The sequence below is a fragment of the Larus michahellis genome, chromosome 3, assembly GCF_964199755.1.
Source record: "Larus michahellis chromosome 3, bLarMic1.1, whole genome shotgun sequence".
In the NCBI taxonomy this organism is placed as follows: Eukaryota; Metazoa; Chordata; class Aves; order Charadriiformes; family Laridae; genus Larus; species Larus michahellis.
This window is the reverse complement of record NC_133898.1, coordinates 38,975,176-39,001,593: the sequence shown is the minus strand read 5'-3', so window position 1 is coordinate 39,001,593 and position 26,418 is coordinate 38,975,176. Positions and strand designations below refer to the sequence as shown.

General features: G+C 49.8%; 1 protein-coding gene across 3 annotated transcripts in view; it reads right to left on the bottom strand.

Annotated features, from left to right (window-relative positions):
* The window catches only part of MDGA1 (MAM domain containing glycosylphosphatidylinositol anchor 1), a 147,812-nt gene that overhangs the window by 23,288 nt on the left and 98,106 nt on the right, over positions 1-26,418 (bottom strand). For all 3 annotated transcript variants that reach the window (XM_074579729.1, XM_074579728.1, XM_074579730.1), the window contains 3 exons: positions 24,456-24,607; positions 6,422-6,599; positions 5,314-5,337 (listed from right to left, as the gene is read on the bottom strand). In XM_074579729.1, coding sequence (XP_074435830.1) covers positions 5,314-5,337; positions 6,422-6,599; positions 24,456-24,607 — 354 coding nt within the window. The remainder of the gene's footprint in view (positions 1-5,313; positions 5,338-6,421; positions 6,600-24,455; positions 24,608-26,418) is intronic.

Genomic DNA, 26,418 nt, shown 5'->3' with positions numbered 1-26,418 from the left:
TTAACCCTGGCTAAGTGCTTTCCGTTCAATCCGCTCATTTCTAATTAGCATCCTAATCCAAATTAGCCACTGCTCTGTGGTGCCGAGCACAGGGGGCCACATGGCAGCTGGAGATGAAGGAGCAGGCAGGAGCGGGGAGCGGATGGTGGGGCAGATGCCTGTGAGGTCTGAGTCAGGGCAACTAGGTGGGTTGGGGGGGGCCTCTTTCATCCCCAGCACAAGGAGATGGAGGCAGAAAAGGGTGAAAAAGCAGCTTCTAAAGGTTCTTCCCCAGCCCTCGTGGCTGAGAGAAGGGAGTTCATGGCTGTACCAGACACCCACTGGTCCTCAGAGGAGGGACCAGAGCCCACAAGCTTTCTGATATTGCTGGGTTGGTCTAACACCCCTGGCTTCTCTCCATCGGACTGAAGACAAGCATTTGCATGGCTTCTGCACACAGGTTGCCAGCTACAGTTAGAAGACACAAGTTTTCTCTTACAATGGCATTATCCTACGCAGCAGGATCCACCGTGACTGTCCTTTTGCAATCAAAGGGAGAGTTTGCACCTCTGACCCTGTTGTGCATGTGGACCTTCAGAGGAGAAAGGTGACACCTTTCTCCAGTTCAAAACTCCCTTAACGGGGAATATCAGGTGGAATGCAGAGCTGAAAGCTGTAACACAGAGGTCAGCCAGGCAACTGATTGAGAGGGAGCAAACACAGAAACCAAAGGAGAGGCAGATTAAGGAGAAAGGCCAAGCTCAGGTGGAGATCAGAGCGACCTGTGCGAGACAAGATGACTGAGGACAGTATTCCCAGTTTAGCACCAAGGCCTGATCGTGCCAGCTGATGGACTACTGTGCCTCATTTGTAAGAAGCCCCACACACCTGCTCAGAGAAGAAGACTCGAAAGCTCGAAGAGAGCTCTTTTAATGCCAAAAGAGGGCCCTGACTCCATCCTCTCCTTTCACTTGGGTGCAGCTACTTCCAGGAGGCAACACATCTGGCAGAGAACATAAAACAGAGAAGGGTCCTACGCACCGCAGATACCACAACAGGATCAGGCTTATGTGCAACACCATTTGCTGTGCGGGAGTTTGTAACGGCAGCACATCGCCTCTGCTTAGCTTGGGATCTCAAGGCACTTTGTGACAACTAATGAACAAGGCTTTTTAACATCTCTGTGAGGTAGGAATGCCTCTTTCTATATATCTCCTGCACTACGCTCGGGGAAACAGATGCGCAAAAGTATAGAGAGACACGTTTAAGGTCACGGCAGGTGGTGTGAAAGCTGGAAACAGAACCCAAGTGCTCTGACTCCTGGTCCTTTGGTTTAAAACAAGCCACAGGAAGGCAACGCTCCGGCGTTTCTCCGAGCTAGAAGTGGAGGTGCCCAGAATAACTAGGAGGTGTTCGGTGTGGTTTGGGACCCCACCAATGCCTCACCTCTGGATGGTTATCAGCAAGGCTCACCAGGACAAACCTGAAAGAGCCGTCTGAAAATAAAACCTTTACATGACCTGCTGTGTCTCCGAGGCCACAGCAGTGATCTAATTGTTGACCTCGGCTGCGTGAAGCAAAACTTCTTGCAGACTCACACCATCTGCCAGGGATCCTGGCTCAGCACCGCGGTGCAAAGGAAGCTTCCCGTTTAAAAATTAAACAGTAGATTTAAATATTGAACACAGAAGTTGTTCTCTGGATTGTTAGAGGCGAGGTGGAGGTGGCAGGGGAGCTGGCTCCTCAAAGGCTGGAGTTAGCGCTGTCTTCACCAAACAGATTTCCTTGGCAGGCTTTGCAGTGGCGGCAGCTCAAAGTGCAGAGATGTTTGCTCCCGGTTACAGACACCTCCCTGCCTTCCCAGGGGAGAGACCCTCTGCCATGGCTATTCGCATTTCTTGTTGCTTTGCCTTCTTGAGAAACATAATGGAGGTTTTCATTTCAAGTCCTTAGGGGGAAGCCATGCCTGGTCCTAAAATTCTGGCTGCCAGATGAATGCAAAAAATAATAATCCTATTCTAGCTGCAGACTATGGGTGAACAGCAGATGGAGCGCACTTGAATAAAATTGCCTTCGTCATTTAGTTGTGGTCTGATGACTGAAACTGGCTTGGAGCATAAGGGACCATGCTCCGAGCCTCAGCTCTGTTGCAGACCTGCTGCGTGACCCACAGGCTGGCACCTTCTCTCTGGAGATCACTTTCCCCATCTAGAAGATGAAGACAAGGAAAACTGTATTGCGACCTCAAAGTATGTTGGGATCTAAGAAACAGCATTTAACAGCCTTTTCCACGGTAAGTTTCTAAAGCATTTATAACCAGTCATGGAAGAAAGCTTCACAATACTGTAACTGGTTGGGTCATACTGGATTGCCATCTGCTTTAATATCTCCATCTGTGACAAGGAGATAATATGGCCCAGACAATTCTATTTGCCATCATGATACAAGGAATTGGTGGCAGTCACATTTTTTAACCTCTGCGTTACGTTACACGCATTCCTGAGGAATGGGCACAGATTTGAGGAATCCCACTCTGAACACCAGGCTCGTGTCTCATTCCCACATCTTCAAACGAGGTCAACAAGCTCAGATTCCTCTGGACTATGAGGCGTTATCAGAGACAGGACACACACAAGCACTAGAGAGTAAGCAATGAGCCAAGGTAATCTACAACAAACAGCATCTGGTACTGATCACCACCCACCGTACTCATCCATGATCCCGAAATATTTTAGAACCACAGGCAGCCAGACTGCAGATATATGAGAAACGTAGCAGTGTTGCTACTCAGGAAGGGCAAGACACACTGGCCAAGAGAAAAAAAAAAAAACACCGGCAATCTCATATGCTTCTTAATGTCCTCATCACCAAGGTTGCAAGGCTACATCTGCTGGAACCAGGGAAACCAAACCATCCACTGCTGATGAGCAGGAATAGCTTGAGGGGCAGCACCGCAGGGTTTCGTTTAGAAAGTGAAGGCTATATCCAAACAAAATTGCAGAGGAGAGGTAAGAAGGACAGAGCAGATTCCCCAGCACTGGAATTTAGTCATGACATTAAAACAATCAGTTATTCTAAGAGACCTTTAAGGTAATACCTCGAAATTAAGAAAATTCTAAGACAGTTTTTTAAAGATAAATTCTGGATTTTAGAACCAGATTAACTGATTTTTAAGAGTTACGGTCAGTCTCACTGCTAACCTCTAAATCTTTGAAATTCTCAATGTCTTCTGTTCACTTCCCCTGCTTTTACTTTGCTTTTGCATTATAACCCCAGCACCTGGCTCTGTAACCACGCCACATGCATGCCTGCCCCAATGTCATTAACATCTTATTAGGCTGGGAGAGAAAATGCATGAAGAAATAATTGTATTAAGTGACTCGCAGAGTTTGTAAATTAATCACCATTGTGCATGCCCTTGGATCAGGCTGCCAGAGGCATTAATCATCTAATCTTTGCCTTTCACTTGAGAGCTCTCAATGTTTGCTCCCAGAATTTGGCTGGGCAGCCTAGCGTGAGGATACCGTTACAATCCTGTCCAAACCCTTTTCCCTGGGGGTGGTGGTAGCAGGGGAAGTGGGAAAATAAGAGGCAGTAGCAGGGATTTCCATGTCACTGAGATGAGAGTCTGGGAACCGAGCTGTGGCCCAAGAGACAGAGCTAAGAGCCTTTGGGCTCATATTTCACTGGCAGCAGGCCTGAAAGGAAGGGGCATCTCTGAAAGCAAGTGTGGTGGGTGCAATTTTAGGCAGTCAGTCTCAAGGCATGAACTCACAGGCAAGACCCTGATGACTGGCCCAGAAGTCCCAATATCCAGCACAGGCTGAGTAACTCGTATCAAGGAGAAACCCTAAGTGTTGGGTTTACTGCATGAAAGTACAAGCGTGGCTGAGTTATTCTCTGCCATAGGCAAATTTCACGCAGTCGTTCTGGTCTCAATCAAGCTGCCAAAGCAATCCCAGGCGAGCACTATGAAGGCTCAGTTTACGAAGATCCCAAGAGATTGATACAATTAGGACCGAAGTTGCTCTGGCGTTATCAGTGATTTATGTAGTGTAAAAGAGCAAGTGGCAAAAGGCCAGATTATGTCACGTCCTCCTGCGGGCTGGCATGCTTGCCTCATCCAGCGAGTACTGAGGGACACATTCTGGAGTGGGTCCCTGGCAAATACGCTCGATGTTTCCCAGCAAGTCTTCTATGGAGAATGCTTAAAGAGGATCAGAAAGTGGGGACAAGCAAAGCAAAGGGAATGAGGAATGAGAGCCACAAAATCCCTCTGACTGAAAGAAGCTCCTGCTCTCAGGCAAAGCATGGTTCATCAAACCATCCTCAGACTGTGACCTTCCAAGGGTGAATGTCTCATGGCTGCCTTTACAAGATAACCCCATACCCTGATTCCTGGCTTCTCCTTCCCACTGCTACACTGCAGTGCAGCAGTAGCACTTGCCTACACATACCCAGAGTAACAAATCAAAAGACTGAATGCTGACTCAGCAGCTGGAAATAGGGAGAAAAAACCAGCTACATGGAACCACCTGCTCCTCATGGACCACCAGCAAGTAGTCTGCCCGTCTCTGCCCAAGAGCATTGCCTGGGCTTATATCCAACAATTGAAGCAAAGGGACTTTGTTTCATCCCCTGAAGATCACTCCACCATTACTTACAGCATGCTAGAAATCCTCTTTTATGCTCGATGGGCACCATCATGTTCTTCTTAAAGACCATCGTTCTGAAACATTGTGTATTCTGCTCTCAAAATCAATGGGAACTCTGGGTGCTCAATAAAGATGAGCCTGCATCTTGGTAGGAATGACGACAAATTAAATAAGCAAGTAAGCAGTGATGACACTGGATGGAAAGAAGAAAGGGACTGTGCTCAAGGAGTCTGCAAGAACAACCAGATCTGAGCTGGATAATGCTCTATACCACCCTGCAGAGATGTCAAGTGGTATCTTTCCTGGTCAGAAGAGGATGGGGGGCATGCATTCCTCAAACACGGATATTTTGGGGAACATATAATAACTTGATCACTGGACGCAGACTGACAGTGTTAGGGGGAGGGTGGGTTCAGGATCACAGCCCATCCAGCCATGGAGACAGCAGGTGTGAGTGGGAGGCATATCTCTGGTGTATATCTCCTCACAATAATTCAAGGTCCAACAAATAGCATGCTTACTGGAAGCAGCAGTGTAAGCAATTTCATCCTCTTCTGGGGAAAAAGATTTGGCAAAGCCAGCTGTGTATATTCCAGCTGTTTGGCTTTCCTGATCTGCTGGAGCACTTCACTAACAGGCATTACATTCAAAACATAAATACAAAGGTCTTGTTGCTTACCTGTTGGGTTGGGATAGTTGATTGCTGGAAGAGGAAACAGAAAAACAAGTCAGAACAGCTAGTACTCCCTCAAATCGCAAATCACAATCAAAGTCTGAAAATAAAACAAACACATCAAGAAAGGTCATAGATGCACTAATTTCCTAGCAGCATCCCTGTGAAACAGCAGCGCTCGGTGGTCTGCCTTGGTGATGGAACAAGATGCTGACTCTCTGATGTAAGCAGCAACAGACCTTAAAAAAACTTCACCTCAGGGGTGACCCCAGGATTGCCCAGGGGAACCCTTCTGGCAGTTTCTTTCTAGAGCACCCACTGGGATAGCGCCCACTTAGATACCAAAGCCTGGTGGCTAAGAGGGATATCAAAACTGTTTGAGGCACTGTGGAAGTTTGAGACAACAGGTATACTGGGGACACCAGACCCGTTGTCACTCCACGGGACAAGAGGGTTGTGTGAAATCATGCAAACACAGGAGGGAGGGGGATCTGTACTTCCTGCTGAAATACAGGGTCCAAACTCCTGAGGGGAGTAAAGAAATCATAGGGTTGTGGGAATGGGGAGATTTCCGAGCTGTTGGGACGCTGGGGAGAGAAGCACGGTCAATGTATATCAATGGGATGATCTGGGATTCAGGGTATTGGACAGAGCTACAGGTTTAGTAGTGACTGGTCAGGAAAGGAACTGTGCATTCACATCTGGAAAGAACCGAAGACCCCTGAAATCCTCTGACTTTTATGGACATGTGGCTAATACACAGTGTCCAGTGGCTGTCCTCTAAAACACGCCATTGTGCCACAGGAGGCTGCAGCATGGCTTTACTGGGGACTGGGGTTTTGGGGCTCTTGCTGCCCACAGAGCAGAGGGTGCAAGTCAGTGCTGCTGAGTGAAGGATGCGTGGAGACTGGCCCTTGGACGTCTCTACATATTGCTCTGTATCGATGGCAACAGCCAAAATATGGCCAAACGTGATAGCACTGTGCCATTAAAACTCCATAGAGCAGCAAGATCCACCCAAGGGTCACAGGAGACGATGTCTATGCATGCCCATGTCCCTAGGCCTGAGGCTCGGACCTGCTCTTGTAGCCAGGACCGAGGAGGAGACACCTACGTTCCATGTACCGGATGATGCGGGCAGCCATGTCTCCAGCCCCAAAGCTGGTGATGGGCGTCAGGCGAACTTCATAGCTCTGAGGCACTTTCAGGTTGGGCAAGATGTGCTCCAGCAACAGGCCTTTCTCCATTTTCTGCACAGGAATGAAGGTTTGGATGGTGTTTCTCTGAGACAGCTGCATAGAAAAAGAAACGACAGTGTTTCGAAAGTCCTGAAAATGGAAACCTGAGGGATGTTATCCACCATCTAACACCCTCCTCTTCCTATACAAACAAGTACACTTGGCTTATCAATGAGATCTTCATGCAGAATCAGTTTGAAAATTTCCACCTCTGGTACAAAACAGTGAACAGGAGCCTGAGCTCTCCCTGAAGGGAAGCCTTGGGAGTCCTCGTGACTGGGGGGACAACTTGAACTACGGATCCTGGAGCAACTCTCTGTCAGAACCAATGTCTCCAAGAGGGGAGGAATGAACCCAGCTTACCTCCATTAGTGCACTAAGCATTAGTGCTTATTATTAGTGCTTGGCATTTCAGCAAGATACCCTTCAGTTCGCAATCACTGCTGCAGAATTCATTCATCTGCTGCCTGGGCCCTGTGGCATTTCATCTGGTGCCTTGCTGGAACTCCTGCCATGCTTCCTCAGCACCCTTCCACAGGATCCACCCTTGAATCCTAGCCCACGCTGCCTCTGCAGGCCAGAGCAAGGGGTCTAGTTCGAGTCAGCGTCCTCTAGAGTCACTAACAGGCTCCCTCTTTCTCTGGTGCCCTCTGAGGAAGGAGCTGAACCATGCTAGCTGAACCATACCAGCCTGAGCATTGTTCAGTCTGCTAAGGCAGCAGGAAAGTTTCAAGAAAACAATGGAAAAATATTGTCAAAATCACCACCACTAAAAATGATGAATTACGTGTCAGTGAAACTTCCCTGCCACAGTCATGCTTGCTTGGCGGGGGAAGGACAAGAGCAAGGATTGCATTGTGAAGATACAATTTCCAGCCTGTTGCTGCGCAGTGTCTGGATCCTTGCGGCAAGATTTGGTCTTGGTATGTTATTGAGGATGATGGCCCTGGCAAAAAGACGGTTGGCAGGGCTTTCTGTGGCCCACTGTTCACTGTCCCAGACACTAAGCCTCCCCCTGCCTCTGATATAGCCTCTAGGCTGACAGGATTCATCGGAAAGGCAATTCTCCTTATAGGCAGGCCCAGCGTTTGTCATTAACTCTGAAGTTACAGGATGACTGGTACAGGGATGCAGGGAGGAAGGTTTACAGCAAATCTGTCAGTGTGGAGAGTGTGGGGAAAGAGACGTTCAAAACCCACCTGGACGCGTTCCTGTGCAACCTGCTCTAGGTGACCCTGCTCTGGCAGGGGGGTTGGACTAGATGATCTCGAGAGGTCCCTTCCAACCCTACCATTCTGTGATTCTGTGATCCTGCTATGGTATCATTTTGGGGGAGGGACTGGCTCCCAGGAATCCATGGCTGCATGTGTTTCTCACAGCAGACAACAACTTTGTACCTGCCTTAAACAGATCAGGGTGCAAGTTGCTTGAGCAACTGCTTTCTGCACCGTCCTCCTCCTCCCCCCATAGGCAAGATGGGTCGGAGGTCTGGGAACTGCTGTGGTGCCTTCTCCTAGCTTGGTCCCTTCCCGCAAGGCACCTAGGAGCCATGCCGGTGGGCAGGACCAGGGTAAGGCCCCTGGGAACCAAGCATGAACTTGGCACCGGGATGCTGCCAGGATCCATTCGCACCAACAATGCCCCATCTGCGGGCACGGAAGGTGAGCGCTGATCCAACTGGCATGCCCACTGCTCAGCCCTCCCATCTGCCAGCCCTCCGCACCGCCACTCTGCCAAGCAAGAGCGGAGCCGGCTCCCAGTGGCAGCGACCTCACCTGGGATCATTAGCACCAGATCCCCAATTATCTGGGAGGAGAGGAGGGCTCGCAAGGCAGAAGCAGGCAGCTGGTGCACTATGGCTCCTGGCATGGGGCTTTTTGGGGAACGCAGCCTGACTTGGGGGGGGGGCTGGTGGCAGCTCCGCCCCACAGGCTGCTGTGAGCTGGGGCACTGGGAAGGCAGCCAGCAGGTTGGAGGAGGTCAGGAGCCATTTCCCTTGTCTGGACATAACCTTTAGAAGAGAAACAAAATGGAGAATTGGAGAGAAGCCCAAGGGTGAGATTCAGACAGTGTAAATTCCACCTCAGCTGGGAGTTAGTTGGAATTTGGGTATCTAAAGCCTCTGGGAGCAATGTCAAATCACTTACACTCCCACATCACCTAATCCAGGACAAACCGAGAAATCAGCCTCCAGTCTGGCCTGCAAAGCCCTAGATCCCCCAGTCGAGTCTATCCTCAGCAGCACATCGATTTAACCAAATAAATACAGAGAGCGAGCGAGCAAACTGGAGTCCAGCTCTAGCCCTGTGAGGAGGCAAACTGCAGCCATGCTCACTTGGGGAAAATGTGTGAGGGGGTGCAAGGGGGGCATCTTGGCTCCCCCCTCTCCCCTACCTTCTCCTCTACCTTCTCAGGCTGCTTCTTGCAGTCGTTTGGCCCTGATGTGCAGAAAAACATGCCTGTCTTTCCCCCGAGAAACCATCCAACACAGAGCCCAGGAGAAACTCCCTTTGAGAAAAATCCACTGGCCCATCAATATGCAACTCCATTCCTGCTGGGATGCAGCTGGAAAAACATTCCCATGGGCCTACAGAAGGCAGTATGCCTTTGAGGCCTCAAAGGAGAACGCTCCAACGACCCATTAATTTCACTTATGCTTTAGGGTCTCCCATCATCTCCCACCATACAGGCCATAGTTGCACTTCAGAAGTTTGCGGGCAAAATCAACATTTAGCACCAGCTGAAGCCTTGCCCAGAGCCCAGTTATGTGTCTGGAGGTGGCACTGGCCTTTCAGCCACCACTGATAGCTTTTCACACCTCCATCCTAGGACAACTAGCGGGTCTTACCCCCCAACAAAACACTTCAGACCCAACTCTTCTCTTTGCCTGTGTCCTGGCTCTATTCAACCCACAATGTGAACAGACACAACAACGGGCTGCCAGAGAGGCTGCCCTCCTACAGTCCCTACAGCCCTGGCATCCCGACAGAACTGGCCTGGGATGTCCTTAGAAGGATGGGCTCTTCTGGGTGAAAAACAGCATGGGCCAAATGTGTCTCCTGGGCTAACTGCAGCCATCAGGAGAAAGGGCCAGGTGCGCTGCCAGCAGAGTTTAAAAGGCATGAAATTAGTGCAAGGGAGAAAAAAGGGGCCAGCTCCAGCCTGCTTTATGCACGTGGAGCAGGTGCCAGCTTCCAGTTGCTAGCACAGGTCCAGCAGACAGTGACATTAAGGCCATGGTCTGGCTCTGGCTCTGCCTCCCCCTCCCTAAACATCCTTTGCCTCCCTGATGGCCAGCAGTAAGTCTGTGCAGAGCTGCATGCATCAGTCCAGCAGGAACCCATTTTTTTAATCCTCTGCTCCAATAGCCGGCTGCTGCACTCATTCTCCTGCTCTGTGCAGGCTCTTCTCCCATGCTACCCTGGTATCTTCTTCCCTCCACCCCTTCCTCAGCCTCCTTCCTCCTGATCACGCTGGCCCAGTGCTCCAGCTTAATATTGCTGTGGTGCAGTTAATAAAGCAGAGGCAGGCGCAGAGGACAGTGAAACGCTGGCCACCTTCCTTATTAGAGATGCTGAAGCCTCAGTGGAGGATCTCACGCAACAGGCTCATTCATCACCAGGCTCGGGATGCTGCCAGTGGGGCCAGAACAAGAGCCCAGCGCAGCGCACAGCCTCATCTCTGCTTTCATCTCCTTTCATTTCCAATAATGAGAGGGAGGGGATGGGAAGAGATAAAACAAACAAACCCACAGTTTCTACCAGCTGCCTGCGGATATCACACAGGCCGCAGAGGGGAGAGCGTTCTTGCAGAACGGGCTTGCTAGAAACTCCTTACAAAGGACAAAATCAGCCCCATGTGGGACATACGTATTCACACACACAGTGTGCAACCTGTCCCTTTCCCTTGTCACTTGCAAGCAGTATTAGCGACCAAGGGAGAGCATGCTCACATGCTCATATGTACTTAGCCATCAAGCCTCCGGGACCTGCAAACTAGGTCTGCCCTTTCTCACTCCTCACCGTCACACCCTGGTGGTAGGTATTGTCTGCCCAATCCCCCGTCTCATCATTTGAGCCGGCTTGTGGTGCTTTGAGAGTGCTTCTCCCACTGCGGCCAGCCAAGCCGATTTACGGTCCAGCAGCACACACCAAGAGAGAAAAGCACACACGTCCCAGAGAGAAAAGCAGGACTACCCCTGCCCCTGAGAGTGTCCCCTTCCCAGCTGGGACACTGTCATGGCAGAGGGGTCCAAAGTATGACAGCACCACATCTACGTTTTCTGTTTATGCAGGTTATTAAAGGAAAAAAGGATGTGTTTTTCAGACTGAATGATGTTTAAACCAGGTACGTATCAGCTAACAGACATAATAAAGTCAAAGTATATTAACCAACAGACCTGTCAATTGTTAATGCTGCAGTCCTGCTCAACAAACCACACCACGCGTTCACAAGACTACGATAACCTACCTGCGCTGGGACCTGGTGTGACCTGTGTAGCCACACATGTGGTCTCACAACCAGCTGCACATTAAGCAGCTGCATGCTTGTTTGAGGGAGAAATTAGAAAGAAAACCTGCTTCATCACCAGGCCCCAGGGAATTGTTGCAAACTCCAGCTAGAAAAAGGTACGTTAAAGTCATGCAGATTCCCCAGCAAGCTGATCGGAGCAAAGGAACTGCTCTGCGAGCATCCAGCTTCCCAGCATCGCTATTCACTCCTGCCACTCTCTCCTTACTTGTCCCGCTTCTTCAGCAACTTCTCAGCACAGGGCCGGAGCGCTAGCTCTGCTTTCCAGTCTCTCCCCTCCAAATCCTTTCCACACACGCTCGCTCTCCTCTCTCTCCCTTTTTTCTCAGCCTCATTCAAATTCCCCCAGCTGCTCACTCCTGCAGCACAAACGAGACAGGGGATGGCTGCCCGTGCTCCCACTCCGTCGTCACCGGCTAACCGCAGATATGGGGCGCTGGGAAAGCTCCCGTCTCCCATCCCCAGCCATCCCGGCCTTTCCAAAGGGAGAGGAGATGGCAGACAAAGGCACAGCAGCCCTGCACACAGGCTCCCTCCCTCCGACAGGCTCTTCCTCGCTCCCCATGCAGCTCCACGCAGGAGCACAACAGACAAATGGCATCTCTGGCAAGTGTGCAGGTGGGACATTAGGCTGAGTCCCCCCCCATCCCAGCCCAACTATGCACCTGGTGGTGCAGGAAGCACAGGTATCTCGAAAAGGTCTGAAAGAAGCACGGGGCAATAATGTGGACAAAATAATCTTCAACTGCCCGTGCAGCTGGTGAGCTGCACTCTTTAAGCAACCAGCAATCAAGGTGGTCTTCAAAGTTCATTGTCCTGGCAGCAGTAGGTGTGAGGGCGTCCATCTCTCTCACATGCCCAGAAGAACAGTCTCAGCCAAGCTGCCCATTTTCTCATCAGGCATAGACATCCCAGTTTAGCATGGTCCAGGGGCCAGGAGAAGGGCACTTTTCCTCTGTCAGGCAATACTACTCAGGCTGTGACAGAGGCTCCCATTTTTACCAGGTCAGCCTGTTTGCCAAGAGTCTTGGACACATTATGTAGCTCTGGCCTAGAGTGCTGCAGGCACCAGCTCACATCAGATTTCCCCTGTGACTGCAACTGCCATGAACTCATCCCAAAAAAAGTCCACCTAAGACACCGCTGCTCACTTCCAAAGGGAGTGTCGTTCACAAAGGCCAGAAACAATCACACCGTTGCCCTCAACATGCTGGGGCTGTGGCCTTAAACTGGTGACAGCCAGGAAAGATACTTCCAAGCACCCCATCCTAAGGACTGGAAGGGGCTGAGCTTTGTTACGGTGTTGGTAACAACTCCTGGGATGAACACGGAGCTCTGCAGCGCAAAATACCCTGCTACCCCAGCCTTGCCCTCAATTTCTGCCCCAACTGCACCTCCAAAACTACAGGATGCCTTGCAGAGAGGTAACTTCAAAGAGTTTAGATGCCATGGGCTTTAAAAAAAAAGGAAAATATGATGACAGGATTTATGTGTGGCAGAGTTTACAGCATCAAAGATTGAAAGCAAATTATCCAAGGGCCGGACCCATTCTCCATTGCTGGAGAACGAGAACCCAGGAGAGGAGTTCCACAGGTAGAAATAAGATCACTGCAAATTCCTTGGGAAAAGAGGAATGAAAATTGCTCAGAAACAGGCGCAGGAGGGAGGTGGGGACAGGGAACTTTAGGAACCTCTCCTGAATATGAGCCTCCAATATTTTCCGCAATGATGGAAAAATGTGCCATAAATCTCTCACTTCTTCCCATTCACTTTCTGACACACAGCAATGGATTGAGATTCTGGTCCCAGATGTCACCTTGTCACCACAGGGCAGAGCAGTGGAAGATGGTTTGTCTTTGACATTGCAATTGAACACCACAGATTTGATTATTGGTCTTTGTATTTTGGCAGAGGGAGAAAACCCCTCTGCACTGGCAGCCCCCTCCTATCTTCCAGGAGTTCAGAAAAGGGAAAAGCACAGCCACGTTCAGGGACAAAGAAGTGGAAGTACACTCCTGCCTCACAGAGTCCAGTCCCCTAACACCACAGGGGCTACCTCTGCTTATTCATTTTATGAATGTACCACATCCCATCTTAAAAGCCGTTCCCGTTTGGCCTGCTCCTCCTGCTGGACGGCCGTTCCAGAGCCCGACCGCCCTAATGTTCTCATTTCCAGCCTGAATTTATTCACAGGCAGCTTGCACCCAGTTGATCTTGTGCCAATATTGTCCTTTAGCTTAAATGGCTCTTTTCCCTCCCTGCTGCTTGACCCCCTGATGTTTTTAAAGACAGCAATCACACCCCCTTCTCAGCCTTTGCTTTGCTGGGCTAAACAAGCTGAGCACTCTGTGCCTCCTCTTGTAACACAGACTCTCACTTTCCCTGATCTGCTCTATAATCCTTTTCTGCATGATCCCACTTGCTGGAGTTCAGTATCCCAGCCCTGCGTATAGGATGCAGCAGCACTTCTCCACCTTGCCTGGAAGTACCTCAGGCTTCACCTAGGAGTACCTCTGCCCTTTCTCACACCCGCATCTTACCAGCAGTTCCCTGAAGTCCACGCACTCACACACATCATTCCTCCACTTCGGTGATTTCCCACTGATGAGCTCCCAGCCTGCAGCAGGTTCCTCTGATAGCGCTCGCCACATGCATGACCTTGCCTTTGTACTGCTGCATTTCATCCCACCCGAACCACTCAAGTAGTTTTCTGTCTTTCAGATCTTCTTTACGATATCCTGATTCTTCACTGAGATGGCATTACATCCCAATCTGGTGTCAGCTGCACAACATTGCAGCAGCACAATCCTAATAGGGGATTCTGATCTGACTGGCTGGTATCGGCCATGGGGAAGATGCCTGCCCACTCAGCAGTGTAGGTGCCATCTGGAAAAGCTATTTGGGTAAGTTTTGGTTAGTGGAGAAATTTGGTTTGAATATGAAGACAGTCACTGTGATGTTTCTCTACAATCTCTCATCAAAATTCCTGTGCCTGTCAGATTGGATTAAAACATTTTCCTGGGTTAGTACTTCATCACCACCTTGAATGGAAATGATGTCAAGCATTAACAGCATCAATTAAAGCGCTAGGATACGTTTAAAGTTGGATTTATTTAATTTTCCTTGCTTGATGACCATTACTCATTAGGGGTTTCCGCAGCAAATAATCACATTGCAAACATAAAGTTGGCATTTGCCAGACAAGCACACCAGTGAACCGGCATTCATGCCTACGTTGTTTATCAGTCAAGCACACAGGTTCATATCCTGGGGGTAAGCCGGCATGGATGGCCAAATCGAATCCATTATTCAGTCTAAATAAGGAGTCCTGGAAGCTTTTCCTCCTAAATTGTCCTTAGCAGGAGGCTCCCTTTCTGGGCTGAGACATCCCCAGCTCCAGAGAGCGAAGCGATTGTGACCTTCAGTAGCTACCGAGGACAGCTGGAGCCATCTAAGCCAGGAGACAGTCTCTCTCTCTTCCTCTCGCACACACAATCAGCTGCCCATCCTCATTAGGTGCCGAGAGCAGCAGTTTACAGCTTCCTAGAGAAGCCAAATTGGTGCTGTCATGAATTACTGTAAGTGCTTGTTCCACACTCTTCAATAATGTCTTTCATTAGGGGCTGATCAGAAAGCAATATGTATTTTATTAGCATATGTTCCCCAGTCTAAGAAGAACAGACCTAATCTTCACTCTGTCAGGGAGACAGTCAAGTAAAAGCCTTACCTGAGGCACAGTATGACTGGCAACTTCATCAGCCATGGGCTTACTGGGGCATCTCATGGCCGCACGTCCTGAGGAGGGGGAGCCCGGGAGTTGGAGAAGAAGAAGGGGTTAAACTAGCACCTGAATTTGGTGATGGGTGGGAAAGGGAGGGAGAGCCACACTCTCCCCACTCTGTGCAAGGAGCCGATGTTGGTGTCACTGTGGTTTATACTGAGCTAGGCAGGTTACATGTATGTCTAGCTATGCTTGTTATCTCTCTCCTACTGTCTTGCAGACATATCTTCGATCTTGAAGGCACATGCGGTCCTTCTGTTCCGACTGGAATCTCTATACGGCTGCTGCAAGGTCCTACCTGTACTTGACTATGCACTGCAGAGCCTCAAATCACCTCTCTGTCCGCAGCATGGGCATCAGCTGAGTAAGGGACAATATCCCTCACGTTGCTTCACAGCCCCCTCCTACCCAGAGCAATGGTTCCAGTCCCTTTTGAGCCTCACATCTGAAACTCATCACTGCTCAGGGCCTTACTGAATCCAACTTTATACCCACGGCTAATCTCAGTGAGTGAAGTCTCCTCTTCCACCTATTTCCTTGCACTGGACATGAACTACCCGCAGCCAGAGCCGTGTATGTGTCTCTGCACCACGCTGTCAGGACTTCTGGCCCCAAGAAGAAAAATCGAGCAGACTCTGCATAGCCCAGGTTTGCTCAGCTGCAGATAGGTTGCGTTCTGGGACATTTTGTCTATAATACGGTTGTGACTTAACAAGGGAAACCCGCTCCACCAACAGGAGTTGAGTTTTTTACTTCAGTTGTCTACAGACCCTGGCAGAGCCCTCTGTTTGGGCACCGTTACCCTTAAAAACAACAATTAACAAAGGATGGGGCTATTGCTTATCGGAGCAGAAACAGCTTTTGTGTGGGACTCTGGACTTGCCAGGCTGGTACACATAACGAAGGTGTCCAGGTAAGTATCATTCCAGAGCCTATGGCTACCTCTAACTCGACCGCACTTGCAGTCCCGTCTCTGTTAAAGAAGAGGCAGGCAGCACAGCATATGCGAGGAGAGACAGAAAGTCCTTCACGTTGCTCCAAGCCGCCTGCACTGGCAGCATTACTGCATGCGTTTCATCTCTTTACAAAACACAGTCAAAACATCCATCTAGTGCTTACTCCTGCCTGTTTGTCACCAGCTACGGGAGAGATTACATCTCTCTTCCCCCTTCGCACACTCTCCCCTCTTATCTCCAACATGTTCTAGGAAGTGAAAGCCAGGAAAAAAACCAAAAAAGGAAACAGGAACAAAAGAAAGAAGAGGCGGAAAATAGGAGGGGGAACAGGAAAGGGGAAGAAGGCGCACAAAGAAAAGACTCTGAAGCAGTAGGAGGAACACGGGCTGACTACCGAACACAACAGATGAGCAGAGCAAATGGGAGGAAGCTGCATCACAGCCTATCGACAGGGACTCTCAGAAAGACTCAATAACTAGCATGTACCCCTTGAAGCCACTGAAGGAGGGTGGGTAAGAGATGCACACAAAGGACTCACTTTTATCTTTGATACCTGGCAAGCATTTTTCATCCTGTGCTCCGCTTTGTAAAACACAAGCCAATAGCCTGCTGGATACGAACAAGCACAATGGTGTGAAAACAACATCTCAAGCCTGCCAGGCTGATATGAGGGGTATATTGGTTGGGGGAATGTGATTATCTCTTCTCTCACATTCTCCTTACCCTGAATGAGCACTGAACAGCGGTGTTAGGAGCTAGAGAAAGATGAGATTTTGCTACTAGGTGTATTTTAAGATCATATGAGCCTTTCCTGCGAGATTATTTGTACGGTTCTTCTCAGGCGCCAAACAGAGCTAAGAGTGGGAAAACTGTTCGTAATTATTCCGTTGTACTAGGCAAGCTAAACAATATCCTGCTTTCCCTCCCTCCACAGTCGAGTACTTGAACTGCATTAGGAGCAGTGCTTACAAAAAGTGAACATTAAGACAAAATCTCTGCTGCAAGGCACCTTATGAATGTCAAGCTACGTTGTAAAACTTTCAGCTACCCTGTTTTGGGCAGGTTACCTTGCTTACTTTGGATAATCAGAGAAGAGAAATGGTACCATGATGCATAACTAACCTGCTATCGCTCATATTATCAATTTTCCCAACTAACTCATTACAAATGATCTGTGGACCAGGGATAAACAGCTCAGGAAAACCATGAATCATACTGAAGAGCAATTTGTGAATGCAAAAAGACAGGATTTGCCAGACTAATTCATTAATTAGGTATCGTTTGCTAAGCTCTCATGGGCAAAGGGAGGTCAATAGTGGCACTGGAAGATGTTAGGCGGAGACCTAAGGGGGAAACTTCATCCCACAGCTCCCAGCCATTTCCACTGAACTCACCTGACCCATCTGTGCTGGTCAGGCCTGTGTTGGGCTTCCCTGGCCAGCCTTGTAGGAATCACTCTGAACCTCTGGCTGACAGGGCTAACAACAACCGTGGTCGGGCAGATATCTGTTTCTGCAGTGAGCAACAGCCAGAAGGAAACTCGCTTCCTTTGCACTGGGTGGAAGCTCTGCTGATGCCAACTTAGCCAGTAAAGAATACATGAAACGTGGAAAAAGCTCCTGATTTCCCACCCCCACCAAACATCTGGCTGTCCCGAAGTCTTCCCTAACAGCACAGGTAGAGAGGACCTTGTTCTAGCAGCTGATCTCATCAACACATCATGCCCCAAGACAGATTCCTGGTGACAAAAGGAGAGATGGCTCAACATGCTGTCAGCCTCAGTGACTGACGTTGTGTCCCATTTTCAGGCAGCAGAGAGCACAGCTGAGGCAGGATCCTGCCCTCTCCGCTCCCAAACGCCTGCGGCAAAGTTGCTGCTTTACCCCTAGGTCCCACACAGCGCTCTCATTAAGCTTCAAGCACAGCTTGTCCATCAAATGCTATTGATCAGCCAGTCTCCTTCCACCACTGTGCAGCTGCCACGCAATCCCACCGTACGTCCCAAACCTCTCCTCCTCTTGCAGCCTAAAAAGGCAGTGTCACCTCTCCCTTCTCTTACTTTCCCTGGCTTTGCATCATGATGGCTGTTCCAACCGTCCGGCAAGCACACCTCCCGTTGACACGCTGGCTTCTTTCTGCATCCTTTTCCACCTCCCTCAGAGCTGAGTTCTGCACAGTATCATGTACACCACTAGCACAACCGAAGGCAATTGACTTGAGGGCACAAATAATCTGTCTATTCTCCCTGCCTGAACAAAAGTTGAAATAAAAAAAAAAAAAAAAAAAAGAGCATCAGTGGGGGAGGTGGGTTAGAGCTGAAAAAAACACCTTTTCCCGCTACAGAGGACGGCTCAGCAGGTAGGTGGAATTGCGTTGATTTGACGTCGTCCCGTATGGCAGCAGCCTGTGATCAGACATCAAACTGGCAGCCAAGGCAGGCAAAAAAGAAGACAGGACTAAAGGAGCTTTCTGGCAGACGTGACTTATATGCCACCCTACAACAGAAGGTCTGCTTTGAGCTTCAGTCCTGGGCAAACATCGGGAGGCCAAGTCACTGCAGTCACCAGCCCTAACACCAGTGAGACAGGACCCATTATCAAGTGAAATAGAGGAAAAGGCCTCAAGTTGCACCAGGGGGGGTTTAGACTGGATATTAGGAAAAATTTTTACACTGAAAGGGTTATTAAGCATTGGAACAGGCTCCCCAGGGAAGTGGTTGAGACACCACCCCTGGAGGTTTTTAAAAGACATAGTGCTTAGAGATATAGTTTAGTGATGGTTTTTGTCAGAGTTAAGTTGATGGTTGGACTCCATGATCTGAAAGGTCCCTTCCAACCTAGGCGATTCTATGATACTACGATTCTGTGCAATGATGAACAGTGAAGGGATGCGCCATTTGTCACACCCTACAAGTGTTTCGATCCATGCAGCATCTCGCATGCAGCCAGGGCCACCGCCTGCTGCTTCATGGGAAGTCACACTCCCTTCCTCGCTGCAGCCGGCTGGGACTGCAATGCTCTAGCAGCAAAGAGGAAAGGGATTCGTACATCCTTTTTCCACGCGCCTTGTCTATGCCCCACACTGGGACATCAAACTGGGCTGTCCAGTTAAGCATCCTCTCAGCCAGAGGACTTCTCGGTGGACGCAGCACCACAAGCCCTCTCCCTTTTTCCATGTAACACCAGGCCAGTGCACCACAGATCACATTTTATCCAGAGCAGGATGGGCGCCTCCCCGCTTTACAAGCCACAACTCCATCCCTTAAGCTTTTCATCTTCTAGTATGAAAAGGTGTTAGGAGGACAGCCCTGACTGCTTTTTAGCTAAGCTATCCTAAAATCTCCTCATATCATCTCCTCAGCTCCTGCAGCATCCCCCAGCTGAAAGCCTCCCCCCAGCACCAGTCGGGGGGGGGGGGACGACACAGCGGGGGCACGGTGCCCCATCGAGCCTCGGGGCGAGGGCTATGGACCCAGGCCTGTCGGCAGCCCCCGCATGAGGCGGTTACCTTGGTGACGGCAGCGTTGCCCAGACAGCATGTAATCCCCGGAGCCAGCAAAATGTTAGCCCCTTGGTTCGTAAAGCCAGTTGGGCCACCCTTGCCTGCCTGGCGCAGAGCTGCCTTCCTTCCTAGCCCTCGGTGGCCCCCCGGCCCCGAGGTGCGGCCCTCAGGTGACACCCCCTGAGGCACCGGCTGCTCGGCTTCCCAGGAAGCTTCGCCTGAAGCCACGGTTGCGATCTGTGGAAGAAAAGGGGTCACGTTCACCTCCCAGAGCACAGGGCTGGGCTGCTGCAAGGGCCACCACAGCAGCTTGAGTACATCACCTTTCTGCCTTCACAGCCTTCCCTAACCTGAGACCTAATAAAAAAGCGGGCTTATAATATCTGGAGGCAGAGAAATCAATACCGTGTGTGTCTGTTTTATACTCTTCTCCAGGCACTGGCTACTGCTGGAGATGGGAGGAGACAGCCTTTTGGCGTGGACGTTCTCACTACCGATGAGCGCAGGGCTGGGTGGATTAGCTTGCTCTGGAAGTTTACTCAGCCCTGGCTGCACAAAGCAGCTGTTTATTTCCTCACAGGGCCGCCTACAAGCATTGGAAGATGCATCCAACTCCACTAGGCTGGTTCCTCACGCGCCAAGGGCCACGCATGCAGGTTCATCAAACCATGGTGGTGCATGAATGGGGGAAGGATAATGATGCGAGTTAACAGTGTCCTCAACTAAACATTTATGTAAAAGACCATGGGCTGGTGCACCGCTGGCTCATCCTCCCTTTCGCACAGCGCCACCCCTGCTTGGTGGGAAGGGAGCGAGTGAGAGATGTCCCTGCCCTGGTCTGCGCGCCCTTGGCAGGGTGTCCGGCTCCGTGTGGTAATGAAGCCCAGACAGACAGCAGTTGACAGATGCTGCTAAAGTGGGCTCCGAGGAGAGCAAAAGAACAACTCTCAGAGGCAGAAATGAAGCGATACAGATCCACAGCCCGTGGGCCTCGGCACAAAACCTCTCCCACTGCGTTGCGATGGCCATCAGCAGAGTTAACCTTCCACTCTAATCACAATCATTAAATTCCTGCTAACGCCCCTGTCCTATGTCTGTCCAAACAGCTCTGTTATCTGTCACCTCCCCACACGGTGAGCCCGGCTCCCCACTGCCGCAGCTCTCATTAATGCCACTCGGGCTGGCTGATGAGGCAAGTGGCAGCGGGCTCCGGAGCCCAGATGAGTTTTGTAGACAGCAGGGGATGTTTATCCAACATGGAGGGGATGAAAGTACAAACAAAGAGAGACCATACAATTACTCAGGCATTGCACAGGGCCAGTCTCATTAAAGACAGTCTCCCTGACAGGAATTAATCTGAAGTGACAACCCAGTGAGCTAATTTAGCAAATGGGTCCAGGGCTTGGCCCGGTGCAAATTACAGGGGTCTGTCTGGCAGGTAGAGCTGAGCCTGCTCGGAGGAGGGGAAAGGCAGGAATGTGTTAAACTGGCCCCGTTCTGGCCCGAGCCTGCGTATGAGAAGGTACGGAGGAGGAGACGGCAGCCTCAGGTCTCCTTGAGGGGCACAATGAAGATTAAGCTTCCCTACTGCACCAATACCTTCTCCTTCCTCTTTCTCCTGCAGCCTCAGGTCACGGATGGGTTCCAGCTCATTAAGTGCACAGTAATTCTGCCACGATCCCCTGTAACCGTAACCACCAGCCCAGCTCAGATCTTTCCTCCAGGATGCAACCTGCTTGCAATATTAGATGGCTTTTCATTTCTCTTTAATGTTAAAGCAGAGCTCTGGGAGGGGATAAAATACACAGAGAGAAACAAGCAACTTAAAAGGCTTTTTATTTTTTAAGCAAAGATCTGGTTTGAGGAGGCTGCTTTGAATCCCCAAGCAATGAAAAAACATTTTCAGTTGGAGTGCAGTGCCTCAGTGCTTTTCTATGCTACAAGAATACATGGAAGAAAAAAAGCTGACCAAACAAGTAGCCCAAAAGCCTCATGGCATCTGCCCTTGACCAAACCACCCAAGGCTCCTGAGTTCACTGGCTAAGGTGAAGTAAGGTGGGTTGGTGTCCGGACCAGTCGCCCTGGAGCAGGAAAGGAAAAACCTCCCAAGCTGTCGGGACAGATGCCTGTGGGGCCCCTGCAGTTCCTTGGTGGGGATGTTTTCCCCTCTGAATTGCCACTCAACCAGAAGCCACTGCCTAGCCCACCTGACCGATACACTCCGGAAAATAACAGCCTATTTGCTGAGACATACAACAGAGGCTTTACAAGAAGCTTGCTCCACATTGCTATCGTACGTGCTTTGCCTGGGTCAGTGGCTCCAAGCTGTCAGGCTGTTTACTTGGTTTTAATCGAAGGTTAGTTCTTATTCTACTGGAACTGGTACGTCTGCTGTGCCGCTCGGCCTGCTCCCCAGCGCCGGGAACAATCAGCTCCTGTGGAAATGCACCTGCCTGTCTTGCCGGGAGTCCCCATGCATCACTTAGGAAACCAGATTCCCCCAGACTGCTTGCAATCCCCACAGGAATGCCCAACCAGCCCTTGTAAGCTGTGGAACAGGAAGAGTGAGGGGAGACACGGCACCAGGCAATTAATAAGCAGCACTTTGACTCTCACGCAGCCCCATTTTTGGCAGCTGCAGCAAGAAAATTTAATTCGAGGGTTCCCAGGTGCCTTGCAAAGCATCCTGCTACTTAGGGATCTTGGTATTACATATGCCAAGAGCTCTTCAAGCAAACTGGGGAGAGCAAAATGAAAACCAGCAAAGCATTTTACAAACCAGCGGGCACCCCAGCTGGCTGCCCTTTGGATTCCAGCTCAGCAAGAGTTAATCCCCCCAGACAGCCCCTGGGGGGATTCAGCAGCCCCCAAGAGTGCAGGCTGCTGCTGCCCCATTCATTCAGGCTTAAGATGCTGAAGAGCTCCTGCTGCTGACCCCTGAGGCTGGGGAGCTCCCAGGGCTGGAGGAGAAGGTGACCTGGGCTGGCTGGCTGGATAAGCTTTCATCAACTTGATGCTGGCAATAAATCAGTCGCGTCTGGCCACGTGTAAGGCTTGTTTTATCTGAGGAGAATATTCCACTTCAACCCAAGCTCTCCAGGAGGATTTCTCTGCCACCACAGCCAGTGACTGGAAGCCAGTGTATCCAGCGAGGAGGGCACACAGACAAACGGTGGCTCCTCACTCAGGCAGACAAATCCCTGTTCTTAAGAGCTCTCTAGTCAGCAACGCTTTTAAGCTTTTGAGCTTTTCACAGTTATATTCAGTAATGTCACCATGTTCTGCGGTCCCATGACAGAACAGCAAAACACAAAGCTCAGCCCAGGCGCCCCAGCATGGAGAAGAAGGTGTGACAAAGCAGCAAAGCTGATGGGATGTGGAAGAGGGTGATGGCACAAGGGAACAAGTGGAAGATGTCAGTCGCAAGGCTGCTTGGAGCCCAAGTGAGATACAGCGGGGCAAACGCCAGGAAGGCAGGAGAGGAGGACAGAGGCAGCTCTGGGAAGCGGCAAATTGGAGACAAGAGGGGATGTGATCCTCTGGAACAAGGAAATTAAAAGTTCTCAGTGAAACCTCAGTATGGCACATGGAGGCAGAGACCTCATCCCGAAATGCAAGCATCTTTGTAGGAGGAGGCAATACCAAGAAAACCTCTTCCAGAGTGTTTCCTGCTTGTGCTTGACAGAAGTGGGAACAGATCTCCTCTGCTTCCTCCTCGCTCTGCCCTCCCTTATTCAGACCCAGGCCACCTGTAGCCAGGTCTAAGACCCTGCCCATACATGAGACTAGGCTACAGAGGGGCCACGGCATAACACGCCTCTAAAACACACCACTCAATACTCACAACTATGTAGAGATGCTCCAAAAGAAACCTTAACAGCAGTAACCGATGGGGTATGAACAAAACCAGGGAGGGTTAAATTTGCACGGGCACTCAGCTTCCTTCGTGTCATAACTTAAAGCAGAAATGTGATCTTCCCTTTCAGTAGGAGCTCAATGAGGAACAGATCCAAGATTACTTTTAGGCACTGTGCAAAAGGGAAAAACCCTCGACATCACTGGAGAAGGATAAAAATCACAAATTAGTTCCTTGAGTTGCAGTGCTGATAATAGCGAAGCTCGGCTAAGAGGGAAGGGGTACTATGACAAACTGCCTTCATTATTAGAGGCTCCCCTGTGTCCTGTATTATTATTAAGCACTGACAATGTGCTTCACACAGTTTGAGTAACAAAACAAAGGCTGTCCCACCCCAGAGAGCTCACAATCAAACGGAGACATAAAACTGGAGCCTACTGTGCAGAACTAGAGGAAAGACACACTTGGATCTTTTTAATTATTTTGTTTTCATTCTACAGTAAACAAACTTTTCCTTGCAAAACATGTTTGCTTCCAAGCTACCACTGAATGGCAAGAAACACCAATTTTAAGTGCTCCATTTTTAAAAAATGTTGAACGTAGGCACTTTGCTGAGCGTGGATGAAAGTACCTGGCAATCCCGCTAGGCTAATGTGCTCTTTAAAAACATCAGACTCTTTTCCCTAACCTTCTTCAACCAGAGATCCCTTCAGATTCCCCCCAGTTCTTCCTCCCTCCCCTCTGGTATGATTTCTCTTTAGACTCAGAAACCTTCAAACCCACTTCTCTTCTCCTGCAGAGTTTATATAGTCCAAATAGCTTCATTACTGTGACAATATGAAAGCCCTTTTGCAACACAACCGCCAATGACTTTTTCCTGCAGCTCCTGCCTGGAGAGCTCTTCAGCTTATTCCCTTTATTTCATACGAGTGAGGAGGGTGGAATTCCACTCACTTGAGTCTTTGGCCTATAAAATCTACCATACCCAGTAACGACTGTGGGGTTTTGCTCACATTAAAACCCCATTCAGAACACTGAGCATGATCAGTCTGATGGGAGGCAGCAGGGCTTCGAAAGCCCTTGATCACACCCAACACCAGACCTAAAAATGAATGCCGTGCACTTGGCCTGTCTCTTCCATTTGGTGGGGAAGGTGCAAGACCACCAGGGTCTGGCAATTTCATCACCTTCAGCTCTTAATCAGCAAGGAGACATTGATGTAACCGCCCCCTGAGAGGTCCTCTTCCCGAGGGCAAGCACTGAGGCTCCAGAAGAGCAGACCTTACCTGCCGGACTTCCAGGCGGTACTTGAGGATAGGATCTACAGCATCGGGCTCCTTCTGTGTCCACTGCAAGACGTAAGAGTAATTCTTGGATTGCTTCTGGCTCAAGGTGGGGTTGGGAGTGTCATAGTAAAACTCTGGGCTGTAAGCTTTTGCTGGAGGGGGAAAAAAAGATAAAGGGAGGAAAGTAAAAGAGTGGGATCAAGGGGAACATAAATTACAAAGAGATGTGAGAGTGGAACAGCTCCACTCGCCCAGCTCATCCGCTCGCCTTTGACGCGACGGACACCTTTACTAATGTAGCTGGTGTTGCACTGACGTGCCATCACTGCCTGTGAATCACTACTGCTTTCACAGCCTAAACTACTGGGAGGGCTAGCTGCCCTGCAACACCAGTGGGGCACGACCAACACCAGAGAAGGTGGGAACAGCTTCAGTTCTCCAGCTGGAACCAGCGCTAATCTTTTCTCTCTTGCTTTGTAGTTTAGATTGAGGTAACAGCTTTAAACTGGCGTTCCTCCCGTTTCATCTGCTGCTTTACAGAGTCTCCTGCTAACAAACCCTGAGGAAAGATCGTTTGGCCAGTAGGTCATAGGAAAAGTGTTATTTATCACACAGGGACCACGGCATTAAAAAGGAGACCTTGCTCCTTCTGCATCTCTCCTGCCTGGGCAACACAGTGCTCCAGCCTCTTTGTAACACGACAGTCAACTCGGCAGCAAAGGGGATGCTGACCTCAGCCCGGGTAAAAACAGCGGGAGCTTTTCCAGGGGCAGAGATGTCTTTTCTTAACCCACGTCTCCCCTTAAAAAAGAGAGGGCTGCGGGAGGAAGGGAAACACAGGAGAAATGACGTACCATAGAGAAACTGGACGGTTCAGAGAACAAGGGGTTTTCCATCATTTTCCCGGCCGCTGCTGTCCTGAACCATTAACAAACAGGGCTCGACGGCTACTGCCATGCAGCCTGGGGATGGTGGCACAGGGCCCAGAAGCAACTTGAGGTCTTACCCACAACTGGTTTTGTTGTATTTGAAATTACCTTCATTTCACCCTGTGCACTTCCATTTTTGGCAGGTCCTGTCCTGGGCCAGGCTGGATCTGGAGCTGGACCTGAAACAAAACTCTCTTTTCTGGGTTCAAGTCCAATCCTGACCTGCACAGACCAGAAAGATGCCTGGGCAGCAAGGGATGATGGAGGGCAGAACAGGCGCAAACACCATCTCCCCCGGCAGTCTGCTGCGCCTTTCCACTTGAATCACAGGCCTTGCCGTTCTGTGGGGTTATAATTAGGCTTGAAAGGATTCAATGTTTATTTTTTATGAACTCAGATGGATAATATTGATGTTTATTTCCAAGTCCTTTTTTTCTTATTATTTTTATTGACTTGAATTTTTGCACAAGCAAGAAGTTCAGAACCACCTCAGAGACTAATTGCTGCTTATTCAACTTGTATTGACTGTGGAAGTCAAGCTTCATAATGGATCCCAAAATAAAATAAGAACTGATGATAATCATCATCTCGCATGATATTAATTCCTTATTAATTGACTCCAAGATGGAAACAGAAGCTAAAAAAAAAAAGGCTTCTAATAGAAACGCAGCACATCAAGATACTTTTGGAACTTCCTTTCTGGAAAATTTTACCATTGCTGGAAAGTTTTGCCTTTTCCTTACAGCTGAAGAGAAGGGCTGAAGGTTATTCACTCCATCTTTCAGGGCTTTTCTGCGCTTGCGGCTGCTAGGAGTGCAGGTGGTGACCAGTATGGGCTGCCCTGATAACTTGCTCAAGGGGAGTGGGTTGGATGTCTCACTGTCCTTCCAAAACATCCCGGAAAGCTAATCTCCCATCTGTAGAAGAAACTAATCCCATCCTGGGCAGGTTTATGTGCTCTGCTTCCAATACATCCGAACACCTCACAGCTACAAATGAGGCACTGCCTCCCTGTCAGATAGGAAGGTTTATGG